This window comes from Melanerpes formicivorus, unplaced genomic scaffold, assembly GCF_026170545.1.
Source record: "Melanerpes formicivorus ecotype bairdi unplaced genomic scaffold, bMelFor1.0.p_v2 SCAF_35, whole genome shotgun sequence".
Lineage (NCBI taxonomy): Eukaryota > Metazoa > Chordata > Aves > Piciformes > Picidae > Melanerpes > Melanerpes formicivorus.
The window spans coordinates 3,219,419-3,243,951 of record NW_027142387.1 but is presented as its reverse complement, the minus strand read 5'-3'; the positions used below and the strand labels follow the sequence as shown (position 1 = coordinate 3,243,951).

The 24,533-nt window shown below is 37.7% G+C and overlaps 1 protein-coding gene across 1 annotated transcript in view; it reads right to left on the bottom strand.

Moving 5' to 3' along the window:
• The window catches only part of VPS41 (VPS41 subunit of HOPS complex), a 107,193-nt gene that overhangs the window by 64,889 nt on the left and 17,771 nt on the right, over positions 1–24,533 (bottom strand). The window contains exons 3-5 of the mRNA XM_068156861.1: positions 21,258–21,365; positions 18,231–18,308; positions 1,703–1,777 (exon numbers count right to left, since the gene is read on the bottom strand). Of these exons, the coding sequence (XP_068012962.1) occupies positions 1,703–1,777; positions 18,231–18,308; positions 21,258–21,365 (261 nt within the window). The remainder of the gene's footprint in view (positions 1–1,702; positions 1,778–18,230; positions 18,309–21,257; positions 21,366–24,533) is intronic.

The following is a 24,533-nucleotide window of genomic DNA, read 5'->3' as shown; positions in this document are numbered from 1 at the left end:
CCTTCAGTGTAGAATATGGTGGCACACTGATGTCCCTGGACTCTATGAATGCAAAAAGGATGAATACTGTACTTGTGATACTCCAGCCCTGCATCAAAACCACTACCAGAATTAGCCCTGGCTTGGAGATCAGAGTTCAAGCAGCTCTGTATAGTATATAATGTCTCCTGCTGGATCCAGAATAGCTATTTCACTACATTAAGACAGATTTGTTATTTAAAGCAGTGGAGTCTTTTCAAACACAGTCACACCAGAGTAGAAATCAAAGATTTTTGCACGATTCTGAAATCAAATACATGTATTTCTTTTTAATGTTAATTTATGAAAAATGTAGTCTCACTGCACCATCCACATTTCAAGTCAGTAATCCACAGTCATATCTGAGAAGCCCTAATAGGAAGTGCTTCCTTCCCCCTACCCTTTAAAACACCCAAATCAACAATGCTAGCTCAACATTTTTATTACCTTGGACAATTACTGACCCTTCCCTTATCTTGCTTAGACAATTAGGACACTCTCGCTCTGTTTCTCACAGGCTGTAAAATTCTACAACCCACTTTGATAGGCACTAGTATCCCAATTACTGTGTCAAGATACTGACATCAAGATATCTCTGAGAAACAAAAGGCATGGATACACTGGCTGCCTGCCTGTGGAGAGGGAAAAGAAACACCCTGTTTGGAAGGAAAAAACCACAAGCACATACAGTCTAAAGGGGTTGCTTCCTCATTTTGCCTTCTGCAAAATCCAATTTTATTTTTAATTTGTAGAACTTCTACTGAACTGGATGCATCCATTAGGATCACTGACATTCCTCTTCCCCTGAAGCCTACTCTCCAAGTAATGTTCTTCTCAGGAAGTCAAACGGAGATTGAGAAAGGATTTAAATGATTTTTAATACACTGCATTTGTATATGAGCATTATATTAAAAAAAGATGCTTAAATACACCCTGCAGATTGGAGTTTTATCATTGCAAACCAACATTAGAAAATACTGCCATCGACTTAAAAACAAAAAAAGACATTCTAATAAGTGGAAAATCAATCACCAAAACCACTAAATGTCACAGCTCAACATTCCAGAGAAGCACTGATAATTGTTAGTTATACACTGCACAAATGATATATGTCCTCAGTCGAGGAAGTAGGTGCCAGTTTTTTAGGAAACTGTACATATATTGATTTTACATTTATTTAATGTGGCTGTTGTAAGACACTTTATTCTTCTGATAAACTATGATTGCTTATCAAAAGATTCTATAATTCAAGAGAAACATTCATAACGTGTGTGAAAATGAAAACCACCAGCCCACAGAAATCATGCCCACAAAATCCAATTTTGTGGATTTATAGCAGAAAGGCATTAAACTACTGTCTTGCAGGAACAGCAGAGTAGTCACTGAAGTATAACTGGCACAGCAGTAATGATTAAGGTGACATGTCCTCCTGCCACAGCTGTTAATCAGCTTAATACCAGTTATATTATTGACATTCTTGTAATTACTTTTCCTACGACATATTTGTGCAAAATATATTTGACTTTAATTTTGAGTATTCAAACATGAGCTCAGTTCTCAAAATGGATGGTCAAAGTGGTGGTCCCAAACGCAGGAATTAAGTCCACAGGTATCACAATTATCTCAAGCGTATTACTGAGGACTACCTGTTACCTCATTAAATATAGAAATGGGTTTGTTGTACCTTGCCATCTTCTGAACAAACACCCATGTGCTCTCCACTTTCATCCAGGCTGATCTGATTTATCTTCACTGGGCTCTAGGGAAAGAAAAGAAAGAAAGAAAGAGAAAATGCTCTGAAGTCAACTTTAAAAGTCACATCACCAATCAGATGCTTTAACACACCCTGCACTTCCTGTGTAATGTTTAGTTGCATAAATGTTGAGTAATATTTAGTTGCCTGAATAAACATTAAAAAAACCCAACCAAAAAATCCCAGCTAACAGGTAATTCTATGATGATCTCAAAACATAGCCTTCTCTCCAGCCTGCTGTCTAACCCAGAAATTTGACATTTTTTTGCTTCAGGGCTCTGGAGCTCTCATGAAGTGCCAGGCTCCCAGACCTTCAGCACCTGCACCTGTGCACCTCAGTGAAAAATCTCTCCCACTATCAAACCCAAAATAAAACACATTGATCACGTATCAAGACAACTGAAAATTCTGCTGGTTTGGTCTGATGGCTATACTGGCGTAATTGTTTCTTCCTTGAAATCCCTTCACTTGCTTTCATTTTTGCCTCTAATAGTGTTCTCAGAAGGTGTATTAAAAGGTATTGAAGTGCAACATCGGTGTACTCAGATAAATACCAAGGAAAGCCTGAAGGCTGCCCCTATTTAATAAGCTTTCCTTTCCCTAGCCAGATATACTTTTGGTTCTAATCTACAAGATGGCATGGCATCTGATACTGTTTACTTTAGCTTGAACATCTATCCTTTCCTTAAGTACTGAGAACTAACTTACAGCATCATTTGGGTAAGGCAATGCATATCCCCTCGTATACAACACCCTATCCAATTATATTCAAGTACCAATACCCTTCTTACATACCATGATCCTGATTTCACCCTCTGTAACAAATATCTCATAATTTCAAGCATCATTGAAGGATTTTTCATCCAAGTCAGTCGTCTCTTACACATTTAAGAACAACTTTTCTTACTCTCATAAAATTTTGAACTGATTGAACCACAAAACAGATCTCTTCTGTGATTCTGAGCATGATAAAAGAGAAATCCATTGCAGATTTGTGTGAAAAGAGTGTCACTGGAGCAGAGCTAGGGTGGTGGGGTTACACAACCGTCCCTAAAATATCACAGATCCTTATATATGCTAAGGTAGTTGGAATTACATAAAAAACATAATAAAAAGTTATATAAAACCCACACTGTCCAGATTATCTACTATCTACAGGGGATAAACTCAGATCTCCTCATGGCCTTTGGAAAGCTTTTCCCCCACAATCTTTCACACACACACAAAATTCTAGCTCAGGGAAATTAAGTTTTCCTCTCTTCCACACTGAAAAGCATTGTGTGTCCAAAAAAAACCCTTTAACAAATATGCCAGCACGTCTCCACCATTCCCCCTGAAATTAGGAGCAGCTCTGGCCCTCTGAAAGGACAAACACAGAAAGTTTGAGCTCATCATGGAAGTGGCACGGTTTTTTTTGTTCTGGGCAGCATCTAAGTTGGTATTGCCACAACATTTTCACAAAGTTTCTTCAACCGGAAAGGCAAAGAGTCCATTTTAAACAGCCCCGTCTTGACACAGGGTCATAGACTAAAGTACAGTTTGCAACTAGCCATATTCTTTTCATCTCTCCAGCACCTACATAAGGGCTGCTGTGACAGCAACAGCAGATCTAGCAGCACTCTGGTGTGATGGGTCTTTGCAGAGAGACTCTGCTGCAACAAAAAGAACAGAAAAGGACACACCAGAAGACTCGACAGCTCAATCCTATAGTTCACACTGTTCCCATTTTGCTGCCAAATGGCTTTGATAAAGTTTGATGTTGAAGAAATGAAGTGCAAGAAGCAGGGAAGGTGGAATTTACCTGTCATGCCATGTGGAGATTAAATATGTGATTGCACTCAGGTAACCAGACAAGGCAAATATCTAGCAAGGCAAAACATCTTACATGTAGAACGTTGGGGCAGAGGGATGGGTGATTCCCCATTACACACATCTTTCCCACAGTTGAAGTTGTGCACAGTAGTTCAGAACTAGTTGTTGAGTAGGAATTTGATGATACATTATTTCATAACACTGTACAGAACTGGCAACTTGTTACAAGCCTTCTGCATGCTCAACACCTCTATTTTTTAACTTTTCCTTTCTCCAACTTGATTTTTCTTTGTTGCCTGCAATTAATACTCAGATGACAACCAGGGAAGACAAATTCAAACGAAAGCAGACCTGCTCACTTACACAAACCTCCAGCTAAGTTCCAACAGGAGAAGCTATCCTAGGTGACGTACACAAGGCACAGCAAACACAGAGTACATTTTTTCAACACTCGGGATGAATTAGCACTATTGGCTAGTAGCCTGTTCACTGACTACCAGTCAGAAATTTTTATGGAGCTCAGAAAGTGATGACAGAACATGAACTAGAAAACACTCAAAGCAGAATATGAAATACATTCTAAACTAAAGTTCCACCAATGCCAGGATCTTCTTCAAAGTTGAGTAACAGTCAAGCCTACCATTTCCAGAACGACATTCGACTGGAAAACTGTTTAAGATTTAAATTAAAACTACACAGAAAATCAGAAATAAAAGACTACAGATAAAATTAGAACATGCATTATCTAATCTGAAGTGATTCCTCTAGAATCAGCTTCAATACAAATTTCCATATCAATTATTTTTATAAATATACTGCTTTGCCAGTTAAGCATAGTTGTATTTGCCCTATGGATAACTTAGGTGTTTCAAAAAAAGAAGCACAGATAATTTTGTGGGTTAGCCTCCCTCAACTCACTTTATTTGTTGTTTTTAATAAATGTTTTCGATTCAGCCATCGACTTACAATTGTTTTCCACTTGTGGGGTTTTTTTCAGACCTTACTCTGTATAAGCCACTGAAGAGTTTAATTTGCCTAGCAAAATAAAACAGGTTTTGGGTTTTACAGTACAAGGAAAAATGTCCTCCTAGCAACAACCACTTTTACAGGTGGACAAAACATGAAGAAACATTTAAGACTGAAGAGCACAGAGGTGATCACCAGCTCATCACAACCCAGAGGACTGATCTTTTGACAGTCAGAACCAGGATATGCACTAGGGTTTGGTCAGCTGACTGTTTTAAAGGTGTTTTTAATGTGTGAGGAAAAACCCCAATTTACAGGCATCATATTTAAAAAAAAAAAATATAATTAAGGGTTCCAACAGCAATCTACAGCCAAAGAGTCAATCCAAAAATTAGGACCACATAATCCATGTAAATATCACTCAATCAAGAGATGATCTAATCTTAAATCCCATACCATAAATCCACAGGCAGATGCAGATAAAATGGTGAGGAATTACTAATAATTTAATTAGCAAGAAACTCAATAATATTTTATGGGGAGGGGGAGGTTTCACTCTAGCTTTAGGCCAAACAAGTGAAAAAACATAACGTCTTTGTTGTCACAATGATACTTCCAGCACTGTATTAATAACAGTAACAGACATAGTATTTCTAAAGCAACAGAAGTCCAACCTGGCAATAGGAAGGATCCGATCCTGTTAGCTAGGAAGCACTGAAATGATTAGCTGGGAAATAGCTTCAGAATTTCATACAGTGTGGAAGTTCTGGCCAAAGAGGAACAAATGCCTTCAGCTGAATTTCCATTAGCTGCAGTTTTCTTTCTGTTGGAGACATGTTTGGAATTCTGGACAACGTAAGTAAGTTTGACTGTTCAAAATCAATAATGTCAAGCTGACACTATAGAACAAAAAAATGTTACCTTAATGGAAGAAACAGAAAGTTTAGGGAGAGGGAGAAAAAGCGAAGAGGCACCTTGCACATGAAGATCTAAATACAGGCTTTTGCAAAATCCTAAATTTAAAGGAAAAGAGAATCAAATACCCACCAACAAATGTACCTCGTGTGATAATCAATTACCTGATGTAGAATTCTTGAAATAAACACACTTAGTATGGATTATGTCAGCTCTTCAATTAGGAGTAAACTCACAGTCACTCAGAAAGCTTTTAATTGTGTTCTTTGTGGCAACTCCTCCTCCCCTGACGCTCATCATCAACCCACCTTATACCATCAGTCCCCCAATGGTGAACCTGAGAAATCAATCTGCTAATGTATAATTTGTAAAGCTCCTCTGACTAACAAATGGATAATTGATTCTTTCACAAATGCTGCATCCCAATGGATATGAAGTGGATGAACAAGAAACGTAAGACCAGATTTCACTCCAGTTCTGTGAGAAATGCAATATTTACCAGCTAGGAATCTAAGCGTGTTAATAGTTGCCTGTGACTTCATGCATTTTAGCCATGGTTAGCAGGAAAGCAACACACACATTAGGAGTGTGAAAAGCAAAGCAATGTTCAATCATACTTACAGAAAAGCTCATTTTACTTCAAGAGGTTCTCACTGCTAATACAACCCTCTTAAGCAGTGTTTTCATCCATTCTTTAAAAAGAATTTTCAGAAACTTTCCTTAATTTAAGCCAAATGTTTTTATTTATCTATGCGCACACATATGCGTAGCCAAAGCAGAAAAACACCCAAAGGTCTTTTTGCTACACTAAGATCAATCTCAATCTCCATAACCACTGTGTAGCTGTTCCCCATACTAAAGCAAATTCCAGGTATACAGACTTTGATTTGTAATTAAAAGTAAAAAATAAAAGCCTCCTTCAAGTGTCCACTTGCCAAGCATTCCTGTGTTTCTGTTTGCACAAGATTCACATTAAACAAGCGTGTAAAACTCCAATGTACATCCCAATGACCAATCAATCCACTGTTAGGAGCAAGGCCTACTATTTTGAGGTTCTGTGTTATTTCCACCATGGTGAAGGTATTCAAGCACAAAGTACTGATTTGTAAATAGAAAGTATCTCAGTTATTGTCATAACTAAGTCAAGAGCCTTTCAAAAATACAAGCCTCGCTCTAGGTAAGAGAAGGAGCTCGCTTTGACTAAAGCTCCAAATCTTCAGCTTTTACATCCATAAGTAAAAACATTCTCCACACATCAACATCAATAAAACAACTAGAGAGGTACTGAGTATTTTCTTTCTCCAAGTTGTCTTTCCAATTCAAAATTATAACCTCAGCCCACCCAGACAAAAGGCTAAGTTACCTAATTTGTATAAAAAAGGTGTTCTGTTTCTCAGGGTAAGTAATAGCAGGCAACTATGTCCAAAGATCTCTTGTACAGAGAAACTTTAAAAGATGACACTGAACACATGCACTTTTCTTATCCCAGATGCTGCACTCACTTATGCAAAAACGGCCTATTTCCATCTTTGCAGAGAGAAAAGCAACTCAGAAAAGCAAATTCTGGTGCTGTACCATGGTTTATCTATAACAAGGTCAAAGCACACACATACCTACGTGTTCACTCACAACTGAGAAACATAGTAACACAAAGGTTTAAATTGAACAAGCAGTTTTAAAAGTTACACAAAAAGCTGTTCACCACTGCCTGCAATAGAAGCAGCATATTCTGAACTTAAAACACTTACATTCTCATTTGATGCAAATTTACTAATATCCACACCAGAGAAGTTTTGTTCAATAACACTAGCAGTCTAATTCTGGTAACTGGATTCCTGCTCCACTGCTTTTCCTACAACACTCTTGAATCTGTCATTCCCCAAATGAAAAATGGGAGATTATATTGGTTAGAAGGGAAGGGAAAAGCTGGGGAGAGTGACAAGCTCTGGGACACAAGACAATAACGACATTAACTTTTATTTTCTCTGTGAGAAGGCAGACCTTGCCTACAAAAGATTTTAAAAGCTTGTCTATAAGGAAGGGAATATGAGGACAAGGAATCTCTCATTTATAGTGTGAGAAAGTGAGAAAGCCAAAAAGCCTACAGTGATTTCAGTATTTTCCACACCACTGAATCCCTTAATCTTGTTTGTCAACTACAGGGACTAAGAAAAAGGCAAAAAAATTAGCAAGGGATGTCCCTAAATCTGTGGTAGTTACTAGATAATCAGAATGCTTGTCTAGGAATGATGGAACTATTACTGAAAACAAATCTATACTGAAAGCCTGCACTGCTTCTTGCAGAGTTTAACCATTAGTTAGTTCCTGACTGATCCAAAGTAGAATTTCTTTTCTGTTAAAACATTGGTGTGTAAGGAGATAGTCTCCCTGGAGCTCTGTGCCAAAGGAAACAAACTACTCATCAACTATGGTCCTACTTCTCTGTTTCTATCCATTAAAGCCACTTAAGAACATGAAGCAGTATTTGCCAACACAAAAAAAAACATTTGGAGGGCTGAGGAAGGGCTGTAGGCAAGGACTACATACACTTTCCTTGGAAGACTGGACACAGTATGGGAGAAGATTCTTCCAGGCAATATGGAGGTTTACTTCACTTATTTCTCTAACTGCTTTCTTTTCAGAACATTTCCTCAAGTACAAAAAACTGGATTTAGTAGAATCCTGGTCCTCAAATTGGAAAAGTATAAGATTTTTCTCCATTTCTTGATATGCCAGTCACATTACAGAGACATGACTGATTAGAAAGGCCTATCAGGTCATACAGCAGAAGTTCTTGTCAGGACAGGTTTTCCTTTTAAAGATCATTTTATTGGTGCTTTGACCAAACAACTTTTAGAGCAGTAAAGATGCTCTTGACTATTCTTAGAATCATAGCATGCATCAGGTTGGAAGGGACCCTTGGAGGTCACCTTTTCCAAGGCCCCTGCAGTGAGCAGGGGCATTTTAACAAGATCAGGTTGCTCAGAGCCCCATTAAGTTTGACCCAGAATGTCTCTAGGCATGGGGTCTCTACCACTTCCCCTAAGCAACTGGTTCCCATATTTCACTACCCTCATAGTAAAGTCCTTCCTCCTAATGTCTTCCTCAGGGGTCATGGACATCATTTCCAGGAAGGTTTTCACAACAACCAAGGTGTTCCTCCCCCTGGGTAACCTAATACTTGACAGAAGACACAACTATATGGAGCTTCTCCATACATTCTATTATGTAGCAATTATTTTCTCAAAAACTACATATTGCCCTCTATGACCTTCTGTAATCAAAAACTACACCAAGTATTTTTTTATATTTTCAGCCTGTCAACCATTCCATGATGTAACTAGTCATATTCTTGGCATAGTTAAATATAACAACGAGTGATCAGAGCTGAAGTTCAGGTAATAGCTAGAGCTAAAGGGCCATTTTCCATGTAAACACTCAGTTATCAGCACTGGTATAGAATGGCATAAGTCAGAGCTATATGTAATAATAAACACATTCCTGCTTACTGAAAGCATTGTATTCTCTTTGGAGATCAACTCTGGAACTTCCTTTATTCGCAATTATATCATCTGGGAAAAATCTCACAAACCCATCAGAGATACTGAGCAATGATCAACGTTTGGTGTCTGATTCTTGACAGGATCCTAAAAACAAGTGCAAATCAAAAAGATGGTGGGGAGAGAGAAGAGTACTCACACAAGGGGAAACTATGGATCATGAAGTGCACTGTAACTTACCATAAGCAGCACATTGTATGTCACATCCTCACTGTGACAGTAAGATAGGGAAAGTTGAATGTGAGGATGAATTGATCCTGTGCAACTTCCTCAATACATTTACATACATAGAGGCTCTATTTCAATACCAGTGAAGTGTAGATATGATTGCTTATAATAAACTTTATTTCAAGTAGATAAAAAAAAAAAAAAAAAAGTAAATAGATTCATTCATTCCTCCACCTTTACACTGCTCATATTTCACAGCTCCTACCTTCAAAACTGCCAAGACCTGCAGCAACTACAGACTTCAGTTAGCAGCCAGTTTAGGGTTACAGCGGTGGATTTTCCAAAATCAAAATGCTGATTTCTGAAATTTCTTATACTTTTATTTGTCTGTGTCACAGGACACTGAGTGGATCTTAGCTTCCTCAGCAGTATCACAGCAGAGATGGCTAGCTCAAAAGTAGGTACTTCTGTCAGCATCCACTCTCAGAGTATTAGCACCCAAGACTGGTCAAACATGGACTAACCATGTTTAGCATTCCATCAGCAGTGAAATACACAACTGCTATACACACTGTCATGTCTTTTAAAACAAATAAGTCTCATCCTTCACAAAGGAATCTTTATTAGGTTTACAGAGTTCATTATCAATAATATCTTACCCCCTATGGGAAAAAATACTTAGTTTGGCCTTCATGTTTTGTTCATCATATTATGCCCCTGTTATGTCACTCTGTGTTTTTAATAGCATTGTATTTTTATTGTTAATGGAAACAAAAGGGCTGTAGCTCTATCATTAATGTCAACTTGTATAAAAAACACTGTCCTCCAAAACTCAGTTGCTTTGGACTTTCTAACTAGGAAAACATTTTCTAATGCAAACAATATTTTATTAATGCCAGAACTCTGAATAATTCTGACAAGCAAACTGCTATTATTTTGTATATGTGCACGTAAGTGCCTGTCTTCTGTATAGAGGAAAATGCCATCCAGGTATAATATCCATTTGAAAGAAAAACAGCTTCTTAGGAATCAAACCTTTCCAAATCCTCTCTACACTTTTAAAGGTTGTTAGGGTTTAAAACCCACATGTTTGTGTAGGCAATCTTTTATGAAAAGACTTCATCAGTACTACCTGAAACTAGCAGTTTCACTGCTGCTAATAAAAACTCCAGAACTGCTTGGCCCAGTGGTCCAGCAAAGAGCATTTAAAGGGAGGTATGAGAGAGATTTACACACTTCTGAGGTGACTAGAAAAAGAAAGCAGTGAATTACTGAACATATGTCTCATGAATGTCAACATCACCTGGTCAAACCAGAAGGTTCTCAATAAGGCAGGGACATCCCTGCTGGCGAGTTCTTCAAATACCAACAAGCAGTAAAAGACACAACCACCTAGAAACATCTAGAGTTTCTCTTGTTAGGGACTAAGTCTCTGGAAGTTACAGAAAAGTATGTTTCTTGTTTAATAGTTTGAACTTTGTTGGGAGACTTTTGAAATACTTTTTAAGAGCCAGTTAAACTCTAGGAAAGTAATCTGCTTAAACCAGAGATGAAAAAAGTTCTTATAAGGTCTTGTGAGAGAAAAACAACAACAGACAAAACCACAGAGAAAACTACTTGAATCTTGGCCCTTTAACTGACCAACAATATTGTATCAGATACTACAGTAATGTCCTTTATTTTAGCATTTTCCAACAATGAGATTTTTTTCCCCCCATAATTTTTCTGGATTTCAATGTTTATGGCTGGACCATACATGATCTTTGTTAGGTGGATTCATACTTCCAACTAAACTTTTTACATTGATTTCCACTTAGCTACATAGTTAATTGCAAGCTACAAGCTCAAAAGAAAATCCAAATGAAATGGTTGTGATTTCCTCAGTTTTGAACTTATAAAAATTAATCATATGATACTACAATTGCATAATAAAACTCCCATATTTCATCCATACTCCAAGCAACACATCTTCCAAATACAGCTGATCTTTTTCAGTAAAAAACTTAAGCGAAGGGAAGTTAGATGCAGCAGATACAAAGATGATGTGCAAAACATTTTGTTTTAGTCATGTCAAACAAGAAGCTTCTCCAGACAACAAAATTTTTGCCAGTCTAAGCTGCCTTACTTCTCATCCAGTAACAGAGAGATCCAGGCATACCACGGTTCCTGCTAAGGAAAGGTCCCAACGTTCAATAACTCTACAGTTCTCACTGGAAACACTCCAGGTCTCAAACTAGCTAATAAGCACTGTACCAGAATAAACACACTTTCCAAGACTTTTAACTTCCAAAACCACAGACCCAAAAGGACATCTGAGTTACTCCCACAAGTACTGTAAAAAAAAAATGGATTTTCAAATCATCTGCAGGTAGAAAACAAGCAGAAGGCAGTCTACTAAATTTGTTCTAGACATCAAAGTTCTAAGAGAAAATCCCAAATGATGTAATTTTTCTCCAGTTCTTCCACTGAGCAGAGCCAGAGATTAACCTAAAGCATTAAAACGCAGGACTGAATAACCCATTTGGGTGTGAGGTCCCTGTGGGATAACTGCCCATCTTACCACAGGACACAGATGCAGGCTAAATCTAGTGCACTTTGGGGAAAAAGGTTGAGATGCTTACAACAAAGAGCTGTTGATGTTATGTAGGGTAACAGAGATCCACAGAGCTGGGCTGCCAGAATCATAGCATCAACAAAGTTGGAAGAGATCTCAGACATCATCAAGTCCAATCTATCACCCAACACCACATGACTAACTAAACCATGGCTTGAAGTGCCACATCCAAGCCATTTTTGAAGGCTAAACAAATATGACTATGTTACTCAACTCTCCACCCCAATCATACTAAATGTCAACTAGAAAGAGGGGGAGCCATGGATAAGGTATAAAATAATATGACAAGGGAGAAAGACTGAAGATTTATCAGAGACAGAAATAGTTAACAGGCTGTGCTCCTTTTCCTCCAACCCAGACAGGGACAGCTTCTTGGTAAGAACTGTGCCTTCCATATGAAGCTTAACTTCTGCTGCATTTCTGTTGTATATTAGCACTACTGTAACAATTTGTGCCTCCCAATGTGTCCAATGTTACCCTGGAAGTACTAACTCCATCACCTGCAGTCTGTGCATTTATCACCAGCAATTCTGAATCTATCTATCACTGCAATAATCTGTATTTCAACTTCTCCAAACTGTCTCAGATGAAGTCCTTGTTGGGGCACTGAAAGGGGAGAATGTTAAATGCTCTATTTCAGTAAGAGCCCTGAAGGTCTGAGGCAAGCAGACACTGAGAAAGGTCTTGCCCATAACGTGAGAGTCCCAAGGAGGAGGAGGAAACCTGTCTCCTGCATAGACACTCATTCCAATCAGAAACATAATTTCTACTTTGGTTTTTGGAGCCTACATTTGTAACAGAATGCTTGGTTTTGTACGAAACACAAGATTTCAGCTTCAAATATAACAGGCACAGTGACACCCTGCAAATACTAACACACAGCTACCCAGATCTTTACTCTAAATTGTGTTGCTTCAATTCATTTCTTGACTTTTCTTCTTTCATAGTCTGACAGTGACAACTAAACTGATGTAGTTAAAGTAATAAACAGGGAATTTTAAGTAGCCTGTCAAAATAAGTGTCATCTATATCATCTTAAACTCTCATGTAAAGTTTTAAAGTAACTTCATTATACAATCAAATGCTAAAAGTTACCTTCCCCATTGAAAGGTGCTGCATTATCTCACACAGTGGTTAGCAGATCTTTTCCATCAACAGGATTTAGTGCTTAACAACAGCAGTTTCTTCATTAGAAATACACTTTTCCTGTTAGTAATTAAACTACTTCAAAAGCATGTCAAGTCAACAGAAACCCCTGACATTTTGTTTGCAACCTGCTAAGTTATCAGCAAAACCAACAGGCCAGTGAATGACCTTCAAGCAAGCAACATGCTTTCTCCAGAGGCTGGAGAGTCCTGTAACTTCAACAACCCAAGGACAACATGACCATCACTGAAAGAACTCCCCTTTAATTTTTCAAAGTGGCAGAAATTATTTAGTGATTTTGGATTTCTTCCACTTTGATTAAGGAAAAAACAAACAAAGAAGTGTTTATTGCTGCACAACGTGAGACAATTAGGAAACAAAACAAAATAAATGGTGAGGCCAGGAAAGAAATACATGATAAAAAGAAACACTGCAACAAGACTTAAAGTCTAATTCTTTCTGAAATTCCAGCAGTCCTGAATAGCTCACAAATGCTTCAATTGCTTTGCACTAACAGAAGCTTTAAAACACTATTTACATTGTTTTCTACGCTCATGCATCACCTCTGAATCACCTCCAATGCATTAAACATTTAAAACTTCTTCTACATGTAAAGTAAGCGACGTTTCCCCTCCTCACAGAAGACCACTGGCACCACCCAAGTCTTCTTACCACTTTTGCTTTAAGCTTGATGTTTATTAGAAGACCAGAATGGGGGCAGGTTTTCTTGCCCTTTGAAAGGTTTTTGATTTGTTACTTAACTAAACATGTTTGTAAAGCTTTCTTCATATCTACAAGTCCTTAATCCACAAGATGTCAGTTGAGGCAATAATTATATTAATAAATTGTAGACAGTCTAAGAAGCAGAGAAAGATAGAGAGACATTTAGAATTAACATGCCATGAATCAGTCCTGCATCATCCTTTGTCAGTGGCTTTAGCACGCTTTCCCCCCACCCCTTCTTGTTGCCTTTTAGTAATAATTTTCAGTGCATTTGACACATTTCATCTCACTCAATGCACTGAACCCTAATACAAGAGAACACCGGTTTGTCAAACATACGTTATTGGAGGATGCATATCAGTTAATCATCAGTGGCTGACATTGTCAAAGACAGCCACACTAGCAAGAGCTAAAAACACGCCAGGCAAGGAAGAATCATGTGAGAGCACAAGTATGGCTGGTGAGACACCAGCACCACCCGAAAGCTATCAAACTCATGTCATTCCATTCTCCCCAACCCAACCCTCCCACATATTTCCACTGCTGTAGATAAGACTAGCAATCCACCTGGCTCAGGATCCAGAATCAGGTATTAAGAGCAAGATGAGAGCAAGTCTCTTCTGAAGATGTTTTAGCTATGTTAATTTCACAGAAGTCTCCGCAAATATTTATTCCATGATATTATAACATCTTATCACAATAGTTGATAACACTGTTTGATGTTTTGATAATACTGAAATGCAAGTTGATGCTTGATAACCCTGAAAGGGTTAGCTAACACTGGAATACTCCGCCCAGGGCTGTGGTGGAGTCACCATCCCTGGAGGTGCTTAAATACTCATGCTTTAGTATTGACTTTGTAGTGTTGCGTCAAAGGTTAGACTAGATGATCTTGAAGGTCTCTCCCTACTAGATACATTCTGTGATTCTGCATCTTAGCAGAACTAGGGCCAGTATTTGCAATTCAAGATACCCACAAGGTTTTGCTGCAAGGGACATTACCAGTTGAAATCCTCAAAGTTTGTGTTTTTTTAAACAACCAAACAGAAAAGCATGCTATAATAGCAGAGCTTCTAGGGATGCCAGGCTTTACACTTGAGTGTTTTGCACAGCTGTTTTTAGCAATTTAAAATGCTAAATGCATTTGGTTTCCAACAGGAGGGCCATCATTCAAAAATTAGCCATTTTGCAGATTATGTGACATACCTGTGAGTCTTCCCCTCAAGGTTCACAGGAGTTGGAGACATGATAAAGTCATTATGCTGCAAACCCTCTGAGATCAGTCTCTATTTCTGTCCTACAATTTGGCTTAAATCCAGGTGTGAGTGAATATGGAAAGGGAATTATTTATTATACAGCCAAAATTCTTATTTCTTCAATTTCCAAGAGCATTTACACTACCAAGCATAGTTACTTGTGATTAGAACTATGGTAGCAGTAGTGGTATTTTCTACATGTATTGAATTGTTCTAAATGTATCTAATTCTACATATATTTAATATGAATTTGCCATTAAAATAGTTTATTTTCAGAAGGTTAAAATTCTCCATTCTACTTTATTTCACATACTAACACTATTTCAGATCCAGTGACTTTTCAAATGTCCTGTGTATGGTTTGTTTTCTCTACTTCCATACTTAACAGATTTAGATGTATAGAAAAAAGTAATTAGCTTTTTACTACCCAACTTGCCAAAAAAACCCAAAACCTTAAAGCACTGGAAAATACAGTTAAAGACTCAACTGCAGAGCCACTCATTGAATTACATAACTTCCAAAGGGCTTCATATTGCCCTGTTAATTTCTGCCATCTCACAAGACAGAAAAGATCTGCTGAAAAAAAAAAATCTTTCAAGAAGAATAATATGTAAAGGTTACTCTCCAGGTATGCTGTTTGCTGCAAATAATTTAAAGTTTCCAGTGGCAATATTGTTTGCTTTATTATGAGAGATTATTTTATTCACTCAAAACAATTTGTATACAGTAGTAGTTTCCAGATATTTGTAATAACAACAAATACTTCTATCTACAACTTCAAGGCAAAACTTTAACTGCCACTCCACCAGAGAACATGTTCCTCAGAAGGAATTTGCTCATTGTGGACCCAACACAGAACCAGAGGAAAAAAACACTAAATGCTCCTTGGCTCTGCACATTTACAAGGAATGCTCTGCATCTGTAGGACCTCAGGAAGTGACTCACTTTCTTCTCAAGAAAGGGTTAGGCTTTATTTGGAATGTACAACATGGCAATGCTCTAATGCAAATTCCCTGGGATGAGGGGCAGTAAACAGAAAAGAGGCTAGACCCCAGCAAACATCTTAATAGCAGTGCCTCTAGTCTGCAGCTCAAGATTTTGCAAAGTTCAGGTTAGAAGGACAATATTCTGACATACAGCAGTCAGTTCAGAATAAATTGTCTACAGGTTCAACAATTCAGAAAACTTCTGTTTAAACAGCTGAGAACAATAGAGAGCTGCTGTGTTTCTCACATAGGCAGTCCATTCTGTCCTACAACACTTACTAGTCAGTTGGAAAACTTTTCTTTTAAAAGACAAGTATTCCTAGATCAAATTAATTTTTCTTCAAACTATAAAGAAAAAAAAACAAACCTGCACCCCTTCCACCTGATGTATGATATAATTTAACTGTTGCACTGAAGACACGTACATTACAGGCAGAGAGAGAAACATTAAGAACAGAATCCTAGAAACATTTCTTTTTCTTGTTCTCTATCTCAAAAAGCAGTTTGTACTGAAACGATGGTTTAAAAATAAATCATTGCCATCTCTAGAAGACAACACAGCACAAAAATCCTCATCCTGAAGCAGGCCAGGTTTGGAAAAGGATAACCAAATAAGCACTGCAGAGTATAAAATGGTTTATATAACCCAACCTTAACTTTGTCACAAGAAACCACTCTCCCAGCAGGCACTGGTAGAACTTTTTTAAAGGAAAAGCAAAGAAAATAATAGTAGATGTGGGTGGCTGCATATAAAGAGGATGCAGGGGTTTTGGTTTATACAGAAAGGAGAGGAGGGCAGTGGAAGTTCTCCTCTGACTTTAGCAAGGCTTTCTACACCATCTCCTACAGCATCCTCATAGGCAAGCTCAGCAAGTGTAGAGCACATGAATGGACAGTGCAGTGGAGTGAAAACTGTATGAAAGGTAGACCTCACAGGGTTGTTGTGGTCAGTGGCACAGAATCCAGTTGGAGGTTTGTAACACATGGTGTGCCTCAAGGGGTCAATACTGTGTCCAGTCTTGTTCAATGTACTCATCAATGACCTGGATGAAGGGATAAGAATGTACTCTCACAGCAAGTTTGCTGATGACCCAAAGCTGGAAGGGGTGGATAGTACATCAGAAGGCTGTGCTGTCACCCAGCATGACCTAGACAGACTGGAGAGTTGGGCAGAGAGTAATCTTATGATGTAGCATATATGTTAAGTAATCAGAACTGCAAAGGTGACACCTCTTTTGAAATGCAGTCAGCATCTCCTCTATGGGGCTGATGAAGATAATTTAAAAGCAACAGAAGAACATAATTAGCTTGACTTTTATTAACACAGTAAGCTCACAGTCAATCTGACCAATGCTACATATAAAATTTCCTCCAAAGGCTGTGCCTAGGTTTTGGCTGTGACATCCAACTAGGCCCCCTTCACAGTTTCATAATTAGATTTTTTTTCAAAAATACCAACAAAACCTTTGACCCCTCCCATGCAGCCAGCTGTGTCAGCTTTAGAACATACGTTGCATTTGCCAACATGCCAACATCTTGTGATGGATACTCTGACAAGTGCTGACGCTGCTATGAAAACCCAATGCTTGGCTACTAGATTTTGTGATAATGGCAGAAAAAAATAATTTTAATTCTCTTCCTCCCACCTCTCACAGAAGACAGGCAATTTCTGAATGAGAGATTAAAAAACAAAAAAGGTAAAAAATGTCAACAAACGCCCACAATTAGAATGAACACTTAATACTCTAGATTAGAGCTTGAAATGTAGAATTTCACTCATCCTCTAATACCAGGAACCACAATAAGGAAAAATTCTGCTCTTCTCTTTCAATCAAGACAACCTCTTAAGAATCCAAGCTTCAAAACATTCACATAAAATATTAGCATTATATATTTGCAGAAGATAAACTGAACCAGCAAGGCAATCAATCAATTTTCAATTACTTGTGGCAACTAGATAAGATGATAGTGCACACACTAACAGCTCACAATAGTCACCTAATGAGTAGGCTCATGCCTTATGGAAGTCACAAGCTTCTGGGTTACATAATTAATAGCAGCCATTTACAATCATAAATATGTATTTCTTCTTCTGTCTTCACGAAGAAAGTTTACATATAATAAACTGAGATATGCTTATCACAAAACCAATCTGTGTAACTTCTTTTTGCAAGGACTGTACACTGCCTCTTCTGTTGTGGGGAGGAAGTTCATGAGATGCATTAGCAAAATTTCAGGTGTGTCAAGAGTGTGTATTACTTAATACAGGACAGCATTTTTACATCCCAGTGTTTTGAATAACGCCATACTTACAACATCAAACTTCTGGGTGATGTTCCCCTGGACATCAAGCAAATAAACTTTGCCATAATGCGTTCCCAGTGCCAAAAACTGTAAAAGAAAGAGACTGATGACATAAACACAAAGACATTGCAACCCAAACCACAGCAATGCTAAATGAACTTCAGGATGTTTAGCAGACTAACGATTAGCAGCACCAGGGTTGAAAAAAACAAAAAAAAACCCCAAACAACAAAACAACAACAAAAACACACCACCTTCTACAGACAAAGGTTATTTTAACTGCCCCTAAAGAATAGAACAGGGCTTCAAGCCCATATTACGGTGATAGTGCAAGTTAGCTGTCAGAATGAGTCATGAGGACCCTCATCCACTGACAACTAATGGTGTGCCTGCAGTCCGTACACACTGCTTGATAGACTGTGGCAGCAAATTAAAAATGCAGTGTGAAAGCAAGGACCAACACAGACCTGAGAGGGCTCCTAGATCCTTTCCACAGCTTTGTTTCAATCATAACAATTTCCTTTAAGCAGTATTTTTAATTCTCCTTCATTGTTCACATTAAAAAGCATTCAAACACAGCAGAAGGCCACTAGTAAGCCACTGGTAAAATATTGCTGAATTATGGAAGGTCTCTGACAGTGCATTTAAGCACATGAATCAGCATTGGGTTTGCTTTCCTTCACACAGTAACACTTGTATATTGAACACTCTCAAAACAAATACACTTTTCCTTGGTAATCTCAGGAATAAAGAAACTTCCACACAAATGAGTGCTATCACAAACTTATTTTGATACAAACAAGAAGGGAATTGATTTGGAGAGATCTGCTGTTAATTGAACCATGTGAGCTACACCTAAACAGAAAAGGAAGAACTTCGGTACTACTTGATTTATGACAGAGGTTTCTTTTATTGCCCCCCTCCTTTCAGCATTACTCAAATAGTCTAGGCTCCTCAATTCTCTGTATTTCACTGCATGTGACCATGCTTCATTGCAACCTATAATGAAATGCTCAAATTTACAGGCACTGCTAAGCGTGTCAGTCAGGCAGCACAATCTTTAAAAAATAACCTTACAGAAAGTCAAGGTTTAAAAGGATTTATCAAAATGGAATTGCTTAAAATGAAATTTCAGTTCAGGCACTTAAAATATGAAGCTACATTAAAAGGAGTCAAGAAAGGGAAAGAAGGTGTTCATTAGAAATTCATCCCCTGCAATGCCTTTCACTCCTGCAAGGTTGCCTTTTTTCAGGAAGAAAAAAGTCCCCTGGGTAAAAAAATCAATACTGGTTAATAAAACATCAGGTGTGCAGACATAACTAGGTATGACTATTCCACTGCACAGGCCTGCTTGAATGCACCAGGTGCCATGACGATTAGTCATCCAGTGCAGACAGCAAGCCTGGTGAAAATATGATGCTTTAGCAGTTAAAAGAAAAAAATAATAGTAATAATTCTGAGGGGAAATTAGTCTGAATATAGAAGCCAGATTTTCAGGATTCCCAGCAAACTTAGACTGCTTTAATCAGAGGCATATTTTACACAGAACTGTGTAATTTCACTAATGATGGCTCCTTAGCAGAGCTTTTCCTGCTCTTGCAGAGAGAAAAAACCAAAACAAACCAGAAAACACTCTCACAAAACCTATAACCCAGCTTCATTTTCAAGCTCTCTGTTGCAAGAAACCTATTCCTGAAAGACTCCAGTACCTGGCTTCCAACAATATTGATCCTTCTCATAAATAGTGTTTCTAGTTTGCTGGAAAACTAAAAGTGCTGGGGTACTTAAACAGCTTTGTTGTATTGTCACACTGTAGTTAAAGCTCTATCTGTGCACATCCTTACAGAAAAATCCTGTTTACCTCTCAGCTTTCAGAATTTACCTGAGGCTCAGGGTAAAAATCTGACACAAACAGGCCACAGACCAGGAGGAAATGCTTACCAATTTTCCAAATATCTGTGTAATTCTAAGTTGTCAAAAACATTTTAAAAAGACTTATTGTTTTCATTCGCACAGTTAAAATACAACCTTCATCTTAAGAGCCTCTTGAGCCATGGCAACAGACCTTTGAGTAAAAGATCCACAGCACAAGTCAATATAAAAATATAGCTAAATAATAGAGAGAGATCCCTCAACAATAACTGCTAAGGAGCTACTACGGGTTGTTAAAAATTACACATTCAGAAAACAGTCATTAGGTTTTGCATACCAATAGTTAGTTCACTCGTACTTCAAGATGCTCTTCAGCATTCCTCAATATTTTAGTGTTCTTCAGTATTTATAAAAGAAAACTCAGAAAATATATATTTAAAAAAATCAATTATTTAAGTAATTTGTGTATAAAGTTTCTTCCCTGTAAGAACAAAATAAAGATTCTTTGCAAAATGCCTTGTCTTTGCATCGTCCAGCACTTTCATCTCAAACCTTACCAGTATTAAGAGTGTGTAAATTCCCTCTCCTTGTTTTTAACATATTGAACCAGGAAAGAGGAATAGGGAAGCGTTAGTATGGTATTTCCCAGAAAAGCCCCAAACAAACAAAAAAGGGAATATTTTACTTACTTTTTCCTACACTGTATTAACAAAAACTCAGCTGTCTTCCACAGCTGAATATATGCTAAGCTGGCCCCTGGAATGATCAAATTCATTTTCAGTAATCCAGAGAGTACAAATAATTACAGTATACGCCAACTTCCTTTCCAAATAAAAGGAAATTGGGACTGTATCTCAGTACTAGTTCATGCTACTGCCTGCAACTAAATCTGAGTCAGAATTTTCCTAGTATCTTATGAAAACATCCCACCTAACAAATACTGCACCTAGAATTCTCATTTGCTTACTGGGAAAAGGTGAATTGTTCAACACAGGTTTACCACCATTTTTGTTTGTATTAGTGCTAGCTTGCACTGCTGTTCTAGATTTGGCAGCACTATACATAGAAATACACTGCACTACAATCCCAGATGTATGTATGTATATATAGATATAGATGTAAACCCAAGCAGTAGTCCTGCTCTGTCACTAAATCACAAAATACCTTTTCATGCACCGTCATGCAGCTGGCTGCATCCTTCTGGAGAATTTCAGTCACTCCATTAGAAAGCCGTTCATACTTCAGCTTTGGTTCTTCTTCACTCTCATCTTCCTAAGTTTGTAAGAGTGTAAGGAAAAGGGAGCAAGAGAAAAAACAAACAAGCATTTAGAGGTTCATTCTAAATAAATTAAAAGATACCTCAAAACTATCACATGGCAACAGGCAAAGATGAATCACTGCTATCTCTCAATAACAGCCATTACAATCAGAAGCCAAACTTTCACATTTTTATTACTGAAGGGAGCTTGGGTTGTGCATTTTTTGCTACTGGTTTCTGTTTACTCGAAAGTTCCGTGTGCAAACACAGACTACACAGCAGCATATCAATTCAGCTGTAAGAGGCATTTAGTCAGGATCTAAAAAGCAGGAAAAAATGTTCATGTGTATTTTATGTTAAATAGATTTGTCATTCACAATTTAGAAGAAAAATACAGAAGGGATGGAGATGAAAAACTGGACAATATATGCCACTGTAGCCACAATTAACTGTAAGCTGAAGCATGCAGGTTACAAGAAACTTCAAGACCTTTACAAGATGCTGCACCTCTGAAGGAAGGATAGAGGCAAAAGGCTGTAAACAAAAATGAAAAGAATCCACTAGGAATAAGTTAATTGCATAAAATGCACCAATGGGTTTATGCTAAAATAAAAGGAAAAAAAATAGACTATGATTGTGCTGTTGAAAAACTGTCTGGGAAAGGACCCAGACAGCATAGTCTTATGGATCATCCATATCATCTGTATGTTAGGAACATTTCCTAGTCAATACCAAAGCTTTTTCTTTTTCTTTTCAAGCATGTTAGATATCACCGACCAATCACCACTTAGATGCAAAGAAAGATGATGCATCAAGTGCACAGAGTGAAGAGAAAGGAGATTGAGCTAAAAAACACAAGCAGCAAATTCATTGATCAAATAACAACAAACATGTCACTCTGAGGAAAAGAAACTCCAAGGTGCAAAATAGCTCTCTGGTCATAAGCATCTATCTGTAACAGACAGTATAGTAAAGTACAATGCCAGAGATACATTTGGTAAGCTTCAGTAGGGCTCGGTTAATAGTATACATGCACAGACACACACAAACAAATGTACTTGAACACAGAAGATTTCACCTCAACATAAGGAGAAACTTTACAGTGAGGGTGACAGAGCACTGGAACAGGCTGCCCAGAGAGGTTGTGGAGTCTCCTCTGAACATATTCAGTATCACCGTATTCAAAGCCCCTCTGGGTGCATTCCTATGAAGACTACCCTAGGTGATCCTGCTCTGGCAGGGGAGTCAGACCCAATGATATCTGGAGATCCCTTCCAACCTCTAATGTACTGTGATACACCTCCTGGTCCTCACTGGGGAAGAGTGTATCTGCAATAATAGTTTTCTACACTCACTATTAGTTCTAATGAACATATCAGCACTGAGTGTGGTTCCCAAAATAAACATGTCTTTTATTCCTAAGTAACCAGTGTAGTACTCTAGTAAAAAAGCACCTTTATCTCCCACCAACTTTTCCAATCTCTAGAACAGAAAATCAAAATGCACTGTGTCAGCCTATGGCAGAAGAACTGTACTCGTGCAACATTTTCTTGTAGCTAATGATGTGAAAAATAAATTTGGAAAAGAGACATGTTAACTGGTTAATAAAACATACTTTGTTCAAATTACTTTTGGAGTACCACAGCCAGTCTTTCCCATGATATGTATTACAGCCATTTACCATATGTGCTTACCATCAAACATAGCATCATACAGAACATATGAAAGCCACACAGACTTAGGGAAACATTCAATATTTAGTCTCATGCTTATATAAATATGCTGCTAAGAGAGGCCTTTCCAAAATGTTATTGAGAGTTTTATGACAGAATACAGATGAGACTAATATAGGGATGTCAGCAGTCCATGACGTGGCAGTCTGAAGAGAGGTGTCAAAATGTCCACTAAGAAACAGTATTGTTCAGTAAATCTAACACTGAACAAAGTTGTTACTAGACAGAATGACAATGTCAAATTACAGGACCATATATAAATCAGCCGAATTCCTTGTGTTTACAGATCCTTAACGAATAACTACAGGGTAGAGGGAGGAGGTAAAGTCAAAGGGAAAAGCATACATGTGATGGAAGGAGGGCGTAAGGAAGCATGCGTCCATTGTACAGTAATTAACACATGACTGTATTTTATACATTGCTTACAAAGATTGCACTTGAAACGCGTGGGTAATCACTGAATACATCCATAAAAAGTAAAAATTGAACTCAAGCCATCTAGTTTTTATAAGATCCCATGTTACCGGAGTCTGGACATCCAATGTGCAACCAACGTGAAAAGGTAATTCTAGTCTTCTGAGTAGTTTGCATAAAAGCATTCATCCATGGGCCATTAGATAAAGTTACTGTAAATAAGTTTTGCCTGTCTTATTTATGAGTGAAAACTAAGTAATTTTTCCCTACACATGCATACACAAAAAAATATATACTTTCAAAAGTCAGTGCACTGAAGCATTCTGCCAGGCTTCAAAAAAAATAAATAAAATGAAAAGTTCCAATATTAGGTATGATGAGGATGTACCCATTTCATGCTTTCTTGACAGGTATCTTTGATGTTAAATAAAAGTCAAGCTAAAAGGTGAATTGGAAGGGGAAGGGGGGGAACTTCACTGCAAACAAAAATGAAATGAAAAAGGTGATTTGCAAAAACGCAAGGTTTCTCTACTGCTTCAGACTGCACCTGACATACTCAATGCATCTGATGATCTCTTATTCAGAGTACCAGAGTTTAAGCATTTAAAATGTATTTTTCTCTGAGAAAAACCTTTTATGCAGTCTGAACTGCTAAAGTAAACACAAGCCAGTGTTAATAAAAAGCAAATCAATAATTTTTGTTAAATTTTAATAATCCTGAAAACCTACAAATGCAACCATCAGCAGCCTGAGTTGAGTTGACAGTTAGCTATGTTTCTATGACAACCTACAGGAATAGTACAAGTCCTGACTTGCAGCAAAGCCAAGATATAAACAGAGTGACATTTACCCCATACAGAAAAACTCACAACTTTTATTATTTAAGGAAAAAAAAAAAAGAAGTAAAATCAATTGTTCAACTAACATGGATTTTTACTAAGTGCATGGCACTTTTAATTAAATAGAAGTCCTTTAAACCATCCTAGAGGATTCTAAACATCTGAAAATAAATTTTATAGCATTGTTTCTCGTATT